The sequence below is a fragment of the Mus pahari genome, chromosome 10, assembly GCF_900095145.1.
Source record: "Mus pahari chromosome 10, PAHARI_EIJ_v1.1, whole genome shotgun sequence".
Taxonomy (NCBI): domain Eukaryota; kingdom Metazoa; phylum Chordata; class Mammalia; order Rodentia; family Muridae; genus Mus; species Mus pahari.
The window spans coordinates 108209398-108228090 of record NC_034599.1 but is presented as its reverse complement, the minus strand read 5'-3'; the positions used below and the strand labels follow the sequence as shown (position 1 = coordinate 108228090).

Below are 18693 nucleotides of genomic sequence, written 5' to 3'. Positions count from 1 at the left end.
TAGAGTAATTTTGACCTTTTTGGAATCCCAGAGTGCAAAGTGACTTCTGTTGTCACACCGATGCCAACCACTTCCTTGTCTGGGAAGACATTGGAGCACAGGAGTTAGAGGGTAAAGTGTTTTCTGCCAAGAAGAGATGGAGAAACTTGATGATATAGATGTATGTGATAAAGCTGGACTACAGACAGCTGTCTACCGGAGCAAGGGTTAGAATCAGAGCCAGCAGTTCCATGAGCCCTAGATAGCTCCACTTTAAGGGGATGTATTTGCTTTAGTTTGACCAATGTATACCAAACAACCATGTCACTAGCTACATCAGTTAAAATACAAGTTAGAATAAGGAAAGTTGGGAGAGAGTAATGTCAGTGATACAGGAGAACTTGTTCATCTAAAGGAAGGAGCTCCTGTTTTATCCTCTAACTGTAATAATAATGAACTTTTTTAATATCAGGTATGCAAAAATACACATTCCAATTATTGCATCAGTGTCTGAACATCAGCCTACGACATGGGTGTCCTTCTTCTTTGATCTACATATTCTTGTGTGTACCTTCCCAGCAGGCCTGTGGTTCTGCATCAAAAATATCAACGATGAAAGAGTATTTGGTAAGATTTTTAATGAACTCTTTGATTCAGAACAATTTTTCCATTGAGATTACTCTAATGTTTTGCTTTTCTTATGTATGTTATGTTCAAGAACATTTTTCCTGTTTTACAAAGATGCTTAGACAAGAAAAATTAGTTGGATTTTCAGTGTACATGTATTCTAATTACTACTATTTAAATATAATCTTGACATCCAGCCCATGACCTCCTTGAATAGTTTCAGCTTCCAATGGTATAGAAGTCACATGCCTCACTGGCTTTTCTGAAGCTTATAGCCTTTGATCTGAGGCTGTCAGTGCCTTCTTTAGAGCATTGACTGGTGGGGCCTGATTGTCCTTTCCAGTGCTACCTGACAGATGTCTATCCATTGTGTTCGTCTTATCTGTGTCGGCTTTAAAAAAGGGTTTACACCATACATTGGTGCTGGCTTTCTGAGGTTGTTTTGGTTCTGTAAACTTAGAGTGCCTAATGATAAATGCACACATTCATTGTCACCTGTCAGCTATGGATATTATAATATATGGAGCTATTGACAAAAAAATAAACTACATTTGATTTTTTTGTATCTGTAATAATTAAATTTGAATGATAGTACATTTCTCTTAATATTTTTTTATGTATTTAGTCAACAGGACTAAATAATTTAAATAGGACTATTTGGTCAATATTAACAATATAGAAACAGTTGCTTTGTATTCTGTACAGTACAGATGTATTCTGTACAGTACAGATGTATTCTGTACAGTACAGATGTATTCTGTACTGTGGTGATGAACATGTTTCCTGGGACATTTCCCATTGGTGTTGAAAGAGAACCTGTCTTTGCAGTCGCTCTGTATGCGATCAGTGCTGTCTACTTTGCCGGAGTGATGGTGCGGCTGATGCTAACTCTGACCCCGGTTGTCTGCATGCTGTCGGCCATCGCCTTCTCCAATGTTTTTGAGCACTATTTGGGGGATGACATGAAAAGGGAAAACCCACCTGTGGAGGACAGCAGTGATGAGGATGACAAAAGAAACCCAGGAAACTTGTATGACAAGGTGAGGGCTGTGCTGTCTCTGTCTTCCCAGCACCAGAAGAGTCCCCAGATGTAGAAGAGTGCTGAGATGCGAGCACCTGGAGCTGAGCCTTCTACAGTTCCTCTGCATTGCTTCTTTCAACGCTGACACCCTAGTTGTTCTTTGAGCTCAGAGTAAACAGAATGGAATAGGAACAGGGATTGTTAATCTCTCTTCTGCCGGTTGTTACCTTAGTGCTCAGGGATGTTAGCACCTTTCCGTTTCCAAGGGTACAGCTCATCAGATTTACCCATGTGCACCAGTGCTTGCACTTGTCCTTAGTCTGTGTTTGCTGCAACCTTGTGTGCTTCTACCTCTGTGTATTAACTGGTAACTTGGTATTCAAAAGTAGTATTTGGTTAAACACCTGTTTGTTAACGTGATGAGGAATTTAACCTTCATAACAGTAGGGCAAAGCCTGTGTTGGACACAAGTATAGGATAGACTTAGGTATTAGCGCATTTGTCTTAAATAACCTAATAGACTTCGCTCTTTTAATACTGGCTAAGCTCATCAATACTAACCAGCAGTGAAATGCTGTAATGTAAGAATTGGCTGCAATTCTTTCTTTTCTTACTCTGAATTCAATATAATTCATAAAGATTTGTGTTAAGCACATATCTATTATTATATTTTATTTGTTTTTGTTTCTTTAATCATCCTTATAACTTAGACTGTATGGCTATCTTGTTTCCAACAGAGGTAGGCAGGGAAGTGTGTGTGTGTGCGCGCGCGTGTGTGCATGAGAGAGGGAGAGAGAGAGAGAGAATGTAAGGGTTGGAGGAGGTAGAGATTTGGCTAAATCTGTAGTTTCTCTCCTAGTAATTTCCTAATCTGTGTTTTAGGTGGGCCATAGCCATTTCAAGAGTAGAATTAATTTTAAATATCTACATACTGGATTTGGAGCCCCATGGTTAACTCTTATATTTAATTAAAGCTGCCTTCTGTCAGAGATAGTTTGTTCTGAGATCAGGTCCTGGACTTGTGTATTTTCTGATTCACATTGACTTTAAAGTTTACTTTGAATTATAAAACAAGAGCAAATCTCCCCATTAGCCATAGAAGAATATCTGATTATGTCATCTGTGACCCATGGAATTATTTGATAGGTTAATATTCTCCCACTTTTCCCCTTGACTGTTAATGGACAAAGTACAAGGGCTTCTAACTGTTTGCTCTGCATCTTCAGGCAGGTAAAGTGAGGAAGCATGTGACAGAGCAAGAGAAACCTGAAGAGGGCTTGGGCCCCAACATCAAAAGCATTGTGACCATGCTGATGCTCATGCTCCTGATGATGTTCGCTGTCCACTGCACGTGGGTCACAAGCAACGCCTACTCTAGTCCAAGTGTGGTCCTCGCCTCCTACAATCATGATGGGTAAGGAAACAATTTAGCTATGAGAGGGCTTTATACTCTCCTTTAACCTAACCCAGAAACAATGTTTGTGAGACTCTGATCTGGATTCTCCTTCTTAAGGTGGTGTAGAGATGCAGCCCCACCCCTAAGTCTATTCACTTTGTCTTTTGGTGTGGCCTTTCCCCATCCTTTAGGATGGGTGGCAATAACTAGTTTGTACTTTCCTCAAAAATCTTTCTGCAAATATAATTGTGTATACTTAGTGGACACTGCATCATCCTTAGTGTGAAACTTGGTAGAAATGCAAATTACAGAGCCCACCCTAAGACTTACTTGAGAGACCTGAGGGTAGGACCCAGCTAGTTGTGGTTTAACGGACCCTGATGGTTTCAGGAACAGCGCCACATCTTAGCAGAACATCAGACTGTGTCCCAGAGTTAGTTCATTAGAATGTGATATTTTACAAGACAAGTGATTTTTTTTTTCCACATTAGTTTGGGAAACACTAGTGTAGACAAAGCTCCTCTCCCCCTCCCCCCCTTGTAGGTAGGAACTTTTGACGACCATCTTTAAAATGAAAATTTTTACTGATTAAACACCTCAAAAATTTAAGCTATCTCCTTCACACTTACAGACCTCATTTAAAATAAAATGTGAGCTGTTTTTTGTTTTTCAGTACCAGAAATATATTAGATGATTTTCGAGAAGCATACTTTTGGCTGAGACAAAACACAGATGAACACGCCCGGGTCATGTCCTGGTGGGACTATGGCTATCAGATCGCTGGGATGGCCAACAGGACTACTCTGGTGGATAACAACACCTGGAACAACAGCCACATTGCACTGGTGAGCTCTCGGCTTTGTTGTTTGTTTTTAAAGAATAAAGTGGCTCGTCCTACTTAGCACTCAGAATTCACTTGTAATTAAACAAAAAAGATCAGGGTTAGAATTCTTGTCTGCCTGTGTATTCTTGTTTTACGAATGGTATTATATGTACAGAATTGTAGGCTAATTTCTGGTAGCTTTGGTATATTTAGCTTACTGAGACCTAGGCAAAAATCTAAAACTTAAAAATGCTTGATATATAGTTTTTACATTGCAAATTTAAGAAAATTCTTAGAAATATGAAAATATGTATTTTACATTGTGCAAATTATATATTCACTTTATTTAATAGTCTCCATAAATGAATCCCTTCTGTACTTTAATGTCTGAGTACATAATTGGGTCTTAATAAATGAACTCAGCAGCTTTCATGAGTACTGTGGCTAATTATCATGTCTGCTGGGCTCAGAAGAGTCTGTGCTATGGAAATCATGGGCCAGGCTCAGCCTGAGGTTGGGAGAAAACTGTCTCTAAATGCTTGCCTATTTTCATTTAAAATATTATTCCCTAGAACTTAATTGTTGAAACATATATTCAGACTTTGACATTTCTGCCATGAAATGGTTATTGTAGTTAAGATGTTAGTGAATTCCTCTAAGTTCATTACATTCATAGAAAATTATTTTTACCCAAAATTAATGTAAATCAAACTTAATTTCATCTTACAGTTTAAAAAAATGTACACTTAAATTTTATCCTACAGGTAGGAAAAGCTATGTCTTCCAATGAAACAGCCGCCTATAAAATCATGAGGTCTCTTGATGTCGATTATGTGTTGGTTATTTTTGGAGGAGTGATTGGCTATTCTGGTGATGATATCAACAAGTTCCTCTGGATGGTTAGGATAGCTGAAGGGGAGCATCCCAAAGACATTCGGGTGAGCACCACACGGTTCCCAGGCTCCACGGGCTCTCACATTTGCTGATTTACCTTGTTTCCCTTCCATTCCTGCCTGGGCCTCCTAAGGATGGGGCTAGAGGTGTGTGTTGGTAACGCACCCAGAGACTGCTGTTTTCGTCATCCCAAGCTGCTCTACTACCCGAGTTACTCCAGTCATTAAAAACACTAACTGTACTTCGTGGATTTGGTAGCCTTGTGTGCCATGGACCAGCTTGGTAGCAGCTTGTCTATGAAAGCATTATCCTAAACAACCTGTATATATAGGAGGTAGTGCAGTCCAGATTGCTGTTTGTGCACTCTGATGTTCCCAAGCCTTATAGAGAACGCTTGTCTCAGAACACACCCTCATGATTGTGCTCCTTGTCAGGTCTTCTGCCCTTGTCAGGTCGTCTTAGCTGGGCGTGGTGGCGCACGCCTTTAATCCCAGCACTTGGGAGGCAGAGGCAGGCGGATTTTTGAGTTCGAGGACAGCCAGGGCTATGCAGAGAAACCGTCTCGAAAAACCAAAAAAAAAAAAAAGAAATTACTGTCTTTGCTTTGGTCCTGTGCCTTCTTCCATGTAATATATGACATTCATTGATCATGTCACTTTTTGCTTTAAAAGCCTTCAACAGATAATGGAGCCTTGAAATCAAACAGATATGAGCTAAAACTGAAACTGTCAGCTAGGTGCTCCAGGCAAGTTACGTTATGCCAGTCAATGTAAATGCTTTGAGCACTGGGTCTTTTTCTAGGATCTAGAATTAGTATGGTGCCCAAGGCAAGACATAAGCTCATCACCATTGAATATAGGTGATGACGTGTAGAGGTGTTAGAATATTTGTAGTAATATAGTTAAAGCATCGCCTTAGAATGTTCTATCTCTTGGTAAAGCACTGGTAAAAATTCCAAACTCCTGCCTCAAGTGCAAGCCTCGCCTCCCTCTTTGCTGGTCTCTTGGCCAACTTTGTACCACTGCAGGCTAGGCTGTTCTGCCCCTGAAACTTGCCTATAGTTTCTTCCCTTGGCTTATCTGATGTGTGTTTTTAAAATTTTGTCTTGGACTGTTTCTCCTTCCAACACTCATGGCCCCTCCTCTCCAGCCCCTTTTGGGTATACCCACGTCTCTATTTGTCCTCATAGAAAACTGCTTTCTAGTTAGATTTCATGTTTCCCATCTCCTGAGGACAGGTAGGGAGGATTGTGCTCACGTGAGGAAGGCACAAAAGTTGAGAAGAGAGAGAAACCGACAAGGGTGAAGCACAGGCTCAGATGCCCTGCTCAGGCGAGAATGCTGTGACCTCCCCCTGAGCTGGGCGTAACAAGCACTCTGTCCTTACAAAGTATGAAAAGAGTTGGTTTATCCCTCACAAGAAGAGAGCAAGCGCATACACTCCTTCCTGCTTTTCATGTACTTACTGCCAAGAACAGACTGAAGCCACCATCAAAAGGGAAGGAGAGAGGAAGGGTGTGAGATGGGGCCTTGTGCCATGGTGTGCACACCTCACAGCGCAGTGTGCCACACTGCTTTATCAGTTACAGGAGGTCCATACTCGTGCCTAATGTTGTCTTGTGTGTGTGTCTACACTGGTGACTTCCATAGTTACACTGTAGCCCTCATCCCCACTCATTGTCTCCCTTATAGGGTCCATTGTGTGTGCACGCATTCATTTGTGTCTCTGACATAGTAAATTATTTTGAGCGTTCATTATTTGAATCATATACAAGTATCTATAGAACATAGTCCTATAAAAGGAAATGTGTCAGAAATTACATTTTTACTACCTGAACTTATGTTTTTAAAATGGTAGCAATCTATGCCTTGTAGAAAAGCTAATTTATAAAATAACCTGACAAAAATGAATAAAAAAATAGTGTTGTATATTCCTTTAAGTTTACTGAACCTTCCCCTCCCCAGCTAAAAGGGGATTTTGGGGTTCATAGGGAAAATTGAAAGCAAACTCCAAGAAAGGATGGGGAGGGCTAGCTCTAGCTGACATATAGTCAGTCTTGTTCTTTTTAACTGTGAGGATGTAAATCTGACAGGATTAATTTGGGGGCTGGGAGATTAAAAAGAGTATAATTTCATGATGCTATCGTTAGAGCTAGAGCCTGTAGCTTTGGGTGTGCCAAGCTGGACTGACGCTGAACTTGTGGTTTCTTTCCATAGGAAGGTGACTATTTCACCCAACAGGGAGAGTTCCGAGTAGACAAAGCTGGATCTCCTACTCTGTTAAACTGCCTTATGTACAAAATGTCATACTACAGATTTGGAGAAATGCAGGTTGGTTCTATTGAGTTCTTCTATAATTTTTATTCAGATGGGGAGGGGACCTTACTAATCTCTTAAAAACTCAGACTAATCATGTCTTAATTCCACTGTGGAGAGATATATGCAAAGCTTCTTACCCATTATATTTAGATGTCAAACCCCTGATCATCTGGGGTTATAGGCATGTACCACCATGCCTAGCTCAATTTCTGAATGTTTTTGTGATGTGTTAAAAAAAACATTAGACCAGTGAGTTTTTCTTATCTGTAAATAATGGAGGGCGGTGTACACTGGTGACTTGACTTTGATGGAAACATGTTATTCTGATATTAAAAAATTAGTTTTGTGTTAAAAGCAATTATATAGCAAACAGAGGGACATTCTTCATCTGGCCTCACTCCTGCTGAAAGGCACAAATTAAATTATCTTTTACTGAAGATAACACCTCTGTCCAGAGAGGGCACCAAAGCAGTCTGCAAGCAGGCCATGCACACACACACACACCTAGCTTGTCCCCACACACGCTGGCCATCACTTCTGCTGTGCAGAGAGCCCTCAGCCTTCTTTGTCTCTCTACCACCTTACTGTTGTTGGTTGAGCGTGTTCTGTGAGATGTGACTCTAAGCCATTACTGAGTCACTTCTCACTGATTTCCCCTGTCCTGTGTTGCATGTATTGATAAACTTGTTTTTGCTGCTGTTGTTCTGTCTTTTGTTGCAGGGATCCATCCCAACCTAAAGAAGTCCTGGGGGCTGGAGGAAAAACAGTGTCTCCTCTATTGCTAGTCAGTTTCATAGCCTGGAATACCAAGTTGATAGTTTCATTCCAAGTTGTCAGTAAAAACAAATTCTATGTTACTTGCCAGTGAGCTTGGCACCTTATAAAGGAATTATTTGTTTACATTTCTACCAGGAATGATGTTTACTCTTAACCTGAAATGGTCTGTCTGAACTTCAAAATGTGAAACAGGTTTTATCTGCTTGTAAAATAGTTACATAGCTAGTGTGATCTTGAAGAGTGTGTGCTTTGCTGCTTTCTGTGTTGCCCTAGGGGAGGTGGGCATAGGTGGGTATCTGCTTCTGTGTTCACCTAGATCACTGTAGGTAGCTTTAAAGGCAAAAACACCATGCCCACAGTAATGTAAAGTTTTATTTTGGCTTCTTTTAAAGAACACTTGCTTGGGATTCAAACTTGTGCTAGGAAAGCGTACCTGGTTATAATAGTTACTCTAGAAAATAATCGTAGAAATTGGTAGAAATGATGAGTTCTCTGCATGGAAGTTTCTTTTTTCCTCTCAGTTTTATGAACAATTTAAGGCCTATTAATCTCATACCTTAGGAAGCATGCATGTTAAGGCAGGTAATATAATTTTTCTGTTGTATAGGCAAACAAACACTTCCCTATTGCTTTATAGACTGGTTTTACACTGCTTGGAAAAAGAGATGGTTTTCATTTGTCTTAAAGTTTAGGTTTGTGTCTGCATAAACTTGATCTACTTAAAAATGTGTCCATTGGCTTTTTGTTTCTCATAAGTCTTCCCATAGCTCAGCTAGCCTAGCTCCCATTAGACAACAGACCATTGTTGTCAGGGACTTTTCTTTTATTTAAAGAGATGGCAGTGTTTACATTCAGTCAGTCCAGTGCATGAGAGCTGAATGAAGACCATGTGGCATAACCGAGCAGATAGTCATTGTGAGGCCCTGAGGCGAAAGGAAGCGCCTTCTCCATCCTCTTCCATCCTCCTCCATGCCCAGGACCACACTTAACCGCATATCTATTTGAAAAGGACTGACATATATACTCTGATGGGTCTGGTTGTCTTCATGAATTCTTCTATCTGGGCATTGAGACCTGATATGATGCTTCTTCCGTTCTGTCTCTTAGATAAGAAGGTCATTGCCCTTTGACAGTAGTTGCTACTTTGTAATACTGAATGTTTTCCAAAAGGCTGACATTAGGTTTTGATGTTTCTTTTGCAGCTAGATTTTCGCACGCCCCCAGGTTTTGACCGAACACGTAATGCTGAGATCGGAAATAAGGACATTAAATTCAAGCATTTGGAGGAAGCTTTTACATCAGAGCACTGGCTTGTCAGGATATATAAAGTGAAGGCACCTGACAACAGGGAGACACTAGGTCACAAGCCTCGAGTCACCAACATCGTCCCCAAACAGAAGTATTTGTCAAAGAAGGTAGGTGCCGGCCGAAATCATCTCCTGGGTTCAGTGGGTTAGTGGGTGAGTAGGTTGCTATGGGAAATGTTAACAGTGCTCATGAAGAGCATGACTGACTGTACGAGGAAGGTACGGGGCTACAGGAGTCCTTTTTTTCATCAGGAGCGCTTGAGCAACCTCAAGCCACAACTTTGCAGGTGGCCTGCTGAGTGTTGAGAACCCCAGTGGAAGCTTTTCTGCAGGAATTCTTACTTCAGTCTCTGCATCTCTCCATGGGATCTAAATGTGTCTGGCCAGTACTGTCCTACCTGCATGAAACTCAGAACTTAGAAGAACTGTAGTTACTGGTTCCTCCTCTTCAGGTTAAAGCACATTTGTATTCATGCTCTACTCTTGAATGGGGCTTTAATTTTATTTGCTGAGTAGATTGTCTGCAGTTGAATGAGCCCTTCTGAAGCAAAAACCCAAACAAATCACTTTTCTTAAGCTACCTATTTTTAATGTAATTACTATGACAGAGCTTGTAGGCAGGGATTGTGAGGAGACTACGCTAGTCCCTTCCTAGTAAACAGTGGGTCAGGTCGTCTCTTCCTGGGGTCCTTACTGCTCCTGTAAGTTGGGTAGATGTTCTAACCTTCCCTCGTAGAGATAGCTGACAGTGACAGTGGCTGCAGGGAGGGGTGACAGCAATCGGGAGTGCCACAGCACCTGAGGTGCAGCGATCAGAAGACAGTTTGTAGAGTTGGTTCTTTCCACCACGACGGCAGCCTTGATAACAAGTGTCTTTTCTAAGAGGAACAGGCTGTCTCTATCCTGGATTTTGAAGCCTACTTGAAGAGTTGAATTTAATGTAAAAACCTAGTTCCTTCCTGCATGGGATACAGTGCTTTCCTCTGTGTCTTAGATCTGGCCATCCTCTTGGTTTAGCAGATGTCCTTGTCTACCACAATATCTGGTGCAGTCTTCTACAGAAACACCTGCATTTCAGTAGGGCTGGAGAGATGGCTCAGTGGGCAAAGTGACTGCTGGCACCTGCATCAAAAGCACATTATGACAGGCAGCATACACCTGTCAACCTACCACCGGTGGGGCAGGCAGATCCCTTGTCCGGCCAACCTTGCTGAATTGGTGAGCTCTAGGTTCAGTGACAGGCTGTCACTGTCTCAAAAACAAGATGGAGAACAGTAGAGGTTGGCGTCAGACCTGTGTGCATGTATGCCTACGTGCACACATGTACGGATAAACATGGGCCTCCATAAACAACTATTAGATACCAAGTTGTGAAGAATTGTTTTATTTTTACAAGATTTATGAAACTAGAGGAATGTTAGTTTTCATCTTAACATGCTGCCTTCCTAAAAGGACATGACAGAATAGGCCTAGGGATTTTTGCTTTTTAAGTTTTGAAGGTGCGTGGATTATCATCCTCATTCTGCAGATAGGAGAGTGAGGCTCCGAGAAGGGCTCCATTCGGTGTATTTCTGACACAGCCAGTTCCTGCACATGCTTAGCCAGCGGCATCACCTTTCTAATTCCTTAGACTGGACCTGGACTCTGCCGTTGTTCCCACTGAGCTTGTAGTGCTTGAGGAGGGAGACGGGAGGGATGCTGTCAGTCCTCTAAAGCTACTCACATAGTTCTATTCATCTTATAGGACAGCGGTGCACTGTCATGTCCCAAGACAAACTTTGAGTGATAGTGACGGTCTTCATAACAAAGGCTGGGTGTGTCTAGGTGCTTCTGTGTGTGAGAGACCTGAACTAATTCCATGCATTCTTCTCTCTTTCTAGACTACTAAAAGGAAGCGTGGCTACGTTAAAAATAAGCTAGTTTTTAAGAAAGGCAAGAAGACCTCTAAGAAGACTGTTTAAATGCACTGTTCTGGCCTGACTTGCAGCAGTCCTTGTGAGAACCGGTCTTTGCCTTCTGCTCATGTCCTGTTTCACAGCACCAAGGGTACAGAACATCACTGGGCCAAGTCAATGTACAAAATGTTCTGGCAATGCCTCATTTAAAATTAAATTGGTTTATTGAGAACAGCTGTTTCCGATGTGTAACATGAAGCAAGACAGAGCCCTGCTGTGAGCAGCTGGCAGAAGATTTTTTTTTTTTTTTTTTTTTAATTATTGGTACATATTACCCTTCAAATCTGAGAATTTGGACTAATTGCACCAAAGAACCCTCTAATTTGGTCCCTGGCACATGCGTACCTGTCAACTTTTTTTTCTTTTACAAGACCTGCGTTTTATTTGAACTACCCAAATAGCAATATGTAAGACAGAAATACAGATGTGAGGGGAGCTTCTTGATCAGTAAGCAACTAGCCCAGGTCTGAGAGGCGTGCAAAGGAGAGTCTGCGTCTGTGAACTCTATTTATTTTCCTGTTTCTCCGGTGTGAAGAATGTTTCATCAAATGTCCACTTTGTCGCTCACTGCCACTGTAAGCAGCCGCTGCTGACGGTGGGCCTCCCTCCGCGTAGTTAGCTGACTAGATGTTTGTGTTCAGGCATCCGGATGCACTGTGGTTAGCAGGCATCCTCACCAGGTACTCACAGAGCAGATTCCATGCATTCTTCATTCAAGGGCTAAATTTCTCTCCTTTGGGAATCATGGCTAGCGCACACAGAGCGTTGCTGGCCAGGATGGCTGTGCCCTCAGTACTGGGGCCAGCTCCATGTTCCCACACAGAAGATTAAGGGAAAGCCCTTACGGTGGACAGGCATGCAGAGTTCATTTCTGGGACTCTACACAGTGACAAAGGATTTGTACACTTTGCCTGGATTTTCCTCATTTTATACCCGTTGTGTTCATCACGATGATTTCTGTTGACTGCTTCATGGTTTTGATACCGCCAGCATTTGATGAAACACTCTCTAGTGCTCTCTAGGCGTTTCTTACTTTTATTACAAATGTGACAGTTGTCAAAAGATGCACTAAAATATAAATGGAGATTGAGCCTGTTCATTTTCCAGCTTATAGGCAACTTTATACAGACTTGAAAACTTTATCCAGTTTAGTAAGAGAGAGGTTTCCTGCCACAGGAGAACTTTTTACACAACACCCCACTGCTTTAGTGGGAAAGTTCAGAGCAGTATGTCCCTTTTATGAAGAAACCGTCATTTACAATGCTCCGTGAGAATGTTACTGCTGATTTCCTTTTCCAAGGTGTAGAATATTCTTTGATTTATAGAATTCATTCTTGATCCAGATGATGGTTCTTTTACAGACCAATAAAAAAAAAAAGGCTGAACATTTTCACAAATAAAGTGTAACTAAATCTGGATTTCTGATACCTTGTCATTTGGGGAATTTTATCTTACTTTGCTTTACAATTCAATGCAGAGAAGTTATTGACTATAAGGGAAATAAAGTTAATTCAAATTTGTGTTAAGCCTTGTCTTTTGCAGACCTTGTTTTTGAAAGAAGTGCAGAGTTCTGGCCCCATCCTCCTCTCTTCTCACCTTAGAAAGGTTTTAGCCAGTGTGTGAAAAGTAAGTGTGTTCATAACGCAGTTTTAAATTCCACCTTCTTACTCAGAATAAGTACACATCATTATGACTTTGGGGTCGGAAGGAAAAGCAGCCAGGCCGTGAGGGCAGCCAGTCCACAGGGCTCGGAGACTGCACAGCCCAGCATTGAGTGCAGTTTTCATGCCATTCCCACACCTTTCTCGGGTTTAGGGAGCAAGTTTGGTTCAAGGCTTGGTGTCAGTGAAGCACACAGTATGAGGGTTTAGGTCTCACAGTGCTGGTGTGGGGAAGTGACAAGGTGGCGGTTTCACCACACCCGAGTGTCAGCTGCTGAGCTTAGGGACTTGTTCTGAACCTAAATTCATCTCACGTGTGATCACTGGCCCTAAATTTCACAGGGAGGTTACATGGCAAATGGCAGTGGCTCCTGAGAGCTGGTGGGCGGGGCTGCAGCTCAGGCTTGTGAGCTGGCGGGAGGAGGGGCTGTATTCACTGCACAGTAAGATTCAGAGGCCCGCCTTTAATCCCAGCACTCAGGAGGCCAAGGCAGGCGGATTTCTGAGTTCGAGGCCAGCCTGGTCTACAAAGTGAGTTCCAGGACAGCCAGGGCTATACAGAGAAACCCTGTCTCGAAAAACCAAAAAAAAAAAAAACTTTTGTATTTTCATGGCTTCTATTAGCCAGTGTCCTAGTGTGTGAATTTTTTGGTAAATATGTCATAATATTTAATTTCTCCTTATTAGACTATAAAAGCATGTGTTCTTACACCATGAGGTTTTATTTGACCTTGTTATCAGCATTCTGCCATTCAGGGGGTTCATACTATTGGCCCTGTCACTTGGCAACAGTGGTGGTTTTGGTTTTTTTCTTTGTAATTGGTTTGTACTTTGATGTCCAGCTTCTCTCTCACTGGGAAAGTCATGATACTGCCATCGAGTATAATCCCTGCAGATACCTTTGATCATCTGAGGCAAATTAATCAGGAGCATTTTATTTTGAGATATGTATTTGGCAGAGGGTCTCACTGTAGTCTGGGTTGCCTTGAACTCATGGCCTACATCAGACTTCTGAGTGGTGGGATTACAAGCATGTACCACCATGATGGTATAAATGCTTGATTTATGTCTGCGTGGTTTCGTCAACCTGTCCCAAACAGTCATCTGGGAAGAGGAATGTCAACTGAGAAAATGTCTATCACAGTGTCATGGGGACATGCCTGTGGGTCATTACTGATTGATGGAGGAGGGTCCAACCCGCTGTAGGCAGTGCCACCCAGGAAAGTGTTCCTGGGTTGTAGAAGGAACAATCCAGTAAACGATACTGCTCTAGCTTCTGCTTCACTCTTGCCTCGTTCCTGTCCTGTCTTCCCTCAATGATGAATTCTAACCTGGAAGATAGAAGAAGCCCTTTCTTTTGTCTGTTGCCGTGATAAGACAGTGGGCCATGGCTGTGACACAGCTGACCATGTCTAGGGAAGATTGTGGAAGAGTTTGAAACTTTGGGCTGGAAAAGCCAATGAGGGTTGAAAGCTTTGAGCTTTTAGAGTTTTGGAAGATTGAGAGTGTTAAGAGAAATCCAGACTATAGAAGCCTGGATTGTAAATTTCAAGGGATGCAAAAATGATCAGGGTTGTGCATGTGATATATTTGAATTAAGAATCTGTTGTTGGCGCCGGAGAGATGTCTCAGCAAGAGCACTGACTGCTCTTCCAGAGGTCATGAGTTCAATTCCCAGCAACCACATGGTGGCTCACAACCATCTGTAACAGGATCTAACGTCCTTTTCTGGTGTCTCTGAAGAGCAACAGTGGACTCACATAAAATAAATAGATAAATTTATTTTTTTTAAAGAGAATCTGTTGTTTCTGGTCAGCTTGGGCTGAAGAATCATCTCTGATTCATAAAAGGCCAGCATCAATGAGGTAAAATCTTGTGGGAAATATTTTTTTTCAGGGTTAGTACACAGAAAGCTGTGTTCCAGAGTGGGCCAAGGCTCCATCTCATCCCGGTAGCCAAACTTGGTGATGTGTAAAGAGTCTCCCATATTGATACCACAGGTATTGAAGGCATGAGAGGGTAATAGTGGCTGAGAGTTAGGGCTAGGAGAGGCAATTGGAGATGTTGCAGCCTCAATTGCAGTGGGAGGCTGTGGAGAAAAGCCAAGCCAAAGCTTAGCACCATGCAGCACAGTTAAGAGTCCCTAAAGAGAAGCCAGACCATTAAAGGTGCAGCCTCAGTTGCAATGGGGACTCTAGCAGATTAGAGATGCCAAGCTCATAGGGTGACCATCATGGACAGTAGCTGGTGTTGAGTACAGACAGCCTGAGCATATAAGATAACCTGCAAGTGCTGCTGACAATAAAATCAGAGATGCCAAGAGAGAGGGGCTGCCCAAGCCCTTTGGAGCCCAGAAGATGAGTAAGTCCCAAGTGTCAGACATTGAGCAGTTGGATTTGGGGTTCGCTTTGAGCTGATTTTAATTGCCCTGGTTCTCTGGAATTAAGTATTTAACTTTTTTTTTTTTTAATAGAAACCCATAGTTAAAAAACTTGGAACTTTTTAAATATTTGAATTTCAGGGCTTGGACTTTGACGAACAGGTCACACGACAACTTGGATCAGTACTATGTGCTGAGTCTCAAGTTCAAGCTTGACAGGCAGCACGCACCTTTGCTCAACAGTCTTTGTCAGCCATATGACAAGATCCGTTGATCTGTTTAAGAGTGACCATGTTTTGAAGTTGTGTCTCCTACCTCTAGTACCTAGAGTGTTCTGTTGCATGGGCTTTTCTACAGTTGTTATCTATCTTATCTATGGAAATGGGAGCTTTGGTGGTACAAGCATTCTTTTTTTTGTTTTGTTTTTTTGAGACAGGGTTTCTCTGTGTAGCCCTGGCTGTCCTGGAACTCACTCTGTAGACCAGGCTGGCCTCGAACTCAGAAATCCACCTGCCTCCGCCTCTCGAGTGCTGGGATTAAAGGCGTGCGCCACCACACCCGGCACAAGCATTCTATTAAGAAGCTGTATGGGTAAGTGTAGGCCGGTGCTTTGTTTTTACTTCACAGGAGATTTATCTGCTGGAGAAGTAGGGAAATTTTACAAGGCAGAATCATCCTCTAAACTCAGTTTAAGGACTAAATGTTACAATGGCCTGTTATCATTGCTCCCAAGGTGAAGCTGTGCAAAGACTTCAGCCAGATACGTGAGTATAAACATTTTTTCTCGTCCTGTAAAGGTATGAACATCTCTTTGGCCTCTTCCAATTTCTAAGGAAAATGACCCCAAATGCTGGCTTTCTCTCAGAATGTGTCTTTTCTCTGGTATACTGGCTTGTGTTCATCTTGCAATGGGATTCTTATGTACAGATTTTCCAGCCATCTTTGCTGGGCTTTTGGTCTGTACTCTAGGCTCCTGCTGTCAGAAGGGAACTCTCACAACAAATTGTCCCTTTGGATCTCAGAGCACATGTAGCACCTGCTTCTTACATCTCTTCTGCCACCTCAGTTTAATGGACACTATCAAAGTTGTGTCCCTGAACACAACCACAATCTCAGAATCCTACTTGGGAAGTACGACACATTCGGGGACCTTGTTTCTAGTTCTGAAAGCAACCTGGAAGCACTTGGGTTGGAACATCAGGTGTCTGCTCTGCAGATGGCTTTGGTAAAAGGCTGGGGACCAAACCAAAAACTGAAGGTAGTGGGTAGCCAGAGCGACTAGCTGAGAGTAATGTGTTCTTGGTGACCTCAGCTGTCCTTGCTGTTAAAAGCCACCATGACTCACCATGTGATCATCCTCCTCATATGTCCCTCCGTTAGCAAAGATTACCCTGGATCAGAAGCTCAGGCCTGTTGAGGCAGAGGGAAGTTGTAGAAAATGGCACTCTAGCCCTATGAGGAAAAGCACAGTGACAAGTGACAAACACTGCAAAAGGTGAGTGCTAACGAGTCAGTGACAGCCCTCTCTCCAAGGAAGATGCAAGTGGGGGTTCAGGGGAACCTGCCAGCTCCTGTTGCCTGGTTGTGTAACATCGCCCATCACACTGGGTGTGTGCTGTATTGTGCTGATTTTTGCAGGACTCAATTAGTTTCACTTCATCAACTCAGCACCACTATTCACAGACTTGCTTCTTCCATTTAATTGGCTCAGTGTTGAAACTGATCAAAAAGTGATTTCTCTACTGATCCGGTTCTGTGTCCTTAAACTGCCCCATCCTGACACTGAAGCCTTAAGTCAGCTCCTGCAAACTGTGCCTCTGTCCAGTGGCCCACAGGCATCTCCTGGCATCTTGGCAAAACAAGGAACTATCATTCCTCTCTCTGCCCCGTATCTGATGGAGGAACTTGTGTACCAAATACACTAAGAATATAAGGAAGACATGGTCGATCATGATGAGACCTTACCAGAAGAAATCGAAATGGCAAATAAATGGAAACAAATGTAATATCCACCAGGCTCACTAAGCATTGGAGAATGTCCAAAAATGGACTCTTATTGGTGGGAATTCAAATGGCTTGGTGTTAATGTGATTTGAAGATACACATACCCTAGTTACATCCAACATTCTTTGAAGTTGTCAAAAGAACACAAGATAGGGCTGAGAAAATGGCCCCGAAGTTAAAGGACCTGCTTCAAAAGCAGGAGAAGTGGGGTTCAGACCCCTAGAACCCATGTAAATGCCACATAGGTATGGCCACCGCCTGTTACCTCCAGTGGCTTTGGCTTCAGAAGTTCTGGGTTTGATTGAGAGAGCCTGCCCCAAAGCAGAACGTAGAGTGATGGAGGAAGATTCCTAACATCAGCCCAGGGCTGCTACATGGACACGCGCACACATGTGCATGCATGTGAGAAGAAATAGAGAAACTGATAGTTGATGCTCACATAAAGGGAAAAAATGTTTCTCTAAAGAAAAAGAATATCCAAAACATAATTGGAGTTAAGGAACCAAACAAGAACATGTAGCACATGCTTAAGGCCTGAGGCATGTAAACCAGTATAAATCATTTCGGGTTCTTGCAGCATCCACACAGTAAAAGGACCACTCACCCAAAGGGTGATGCTGCCCAGGGCAGAAGAGTGGGAAGGAGGGATGGGGACAAGGCGTGAATGGGAATCTTGGGAAGTGCGGAGAATGTTCTGCTAGACTGTGGTCAACATCATTCCACTGACAACTCTACCCTGCACCAAGAGCAAGGAACGTGAGCGAGCCAACAGAACAGTCCAAGCCTTCCTCACTCCTGAAAACCAGTGCTGCTAGAGGATGCTTCTTACCAAAGATGATGCTGGGAACTCTGACAAAAAACAACGGTCTACAGGGAGCAGCAAGTGCCAGTCAGGAAGCCACGTCCAGATGGTGGGAAATGGTACCCGGTTTCCCTCACCCCCACACTAGTGTGGGGCAGTCCAGTGCCATCCTTCCACTAGGTGATGGCAGAACAGAGCTCAGCTCCATCCACTAATCTCTCTGGAGCTGCCTGGGGAACTGGGCTCCATCGTGCCTCTTACTCCCACGGGTAAGGCTGGGCAAGCTGTGGAAGGGGCAGGCAGTGCTCATGAGGCTGCCCGGGGTTTGCCAGGGCCAGATTTAAAGGGTGTGGAATTATGGGGAGGATAATACAGCTTCAACGATTCTAAGAGCCTGGAGAGAAATTTTAGGGAATTTTAAGATTTACTCTGTGTGTCTGTGTGGTGGTGGTGTTAGGGAATGGCGGAGGAGGTGATGCCCTTGACCACAGAGGCCAGAAAGGGTATCGGGTGTCCTGGAGCTATTAGCTATTACTGGTTGTGAGCCACCTTCTGGGGTGCTAGGAACTGAATTTGGGTTCTCTGCAGGAGCGGTAAGTGCTTACCCACTAGGTCATCTCTCCAGCCCCCAATATCACATTTTAATACAGAACATACAGACCCAAGAAGACCTGGCAGGCTGCTTGTGGGCATGGCTGAGTGCAGGGACTAGGCCCATCTTCACCCTGCTCATTTAGGTGAAGGTTTCC

At 43.0% G+C, this 18693-nt stretch overlaps 1 protein-coding gene across 1 annotated transcript in view; it reads left to right on the top strand.

Annotated features, from left to right (window-relative positions):
• The window catches only part of Stt3b (STT3 oligosaccharyltransferase complex catalytic subunit B), a 61842-nt gene extending 49222 nt beyond the window's left edge, over positions 1-12620 (top strand). Inside the window, exons 9-16 of the mRNA XM_021206084.2 lie at positions 452-606; positions 1435-1646; positions 2854-3041; positions 3697-3868; positions 4611-4784; positions 6957-7070; positions 9038-9250; positions 11023-12620. Of these exons, the coding sequence (XP_021061743.1) occupies positions 452-606; positions 1435-1646; positions 2854-3041; positions 3697-3868; positions 4611-4784; positions 6957-7070; positions 9038-9250; positions 11023-11103 (1309 nt within the window). The 3' untranslated portion in view covers positions 11104-12620. The remainder of the gene's footprint in view (positions 1-451; positions 607-1434; positions 1647-2853; positions 3042-3696; positions 3869-4610; positions 4785-6956; positions 7071-9037; positions 9251-11022) is intronic.
• The last annotated feature ends 6073 nt before the right edge of the window (positions 12621-18693 follow it).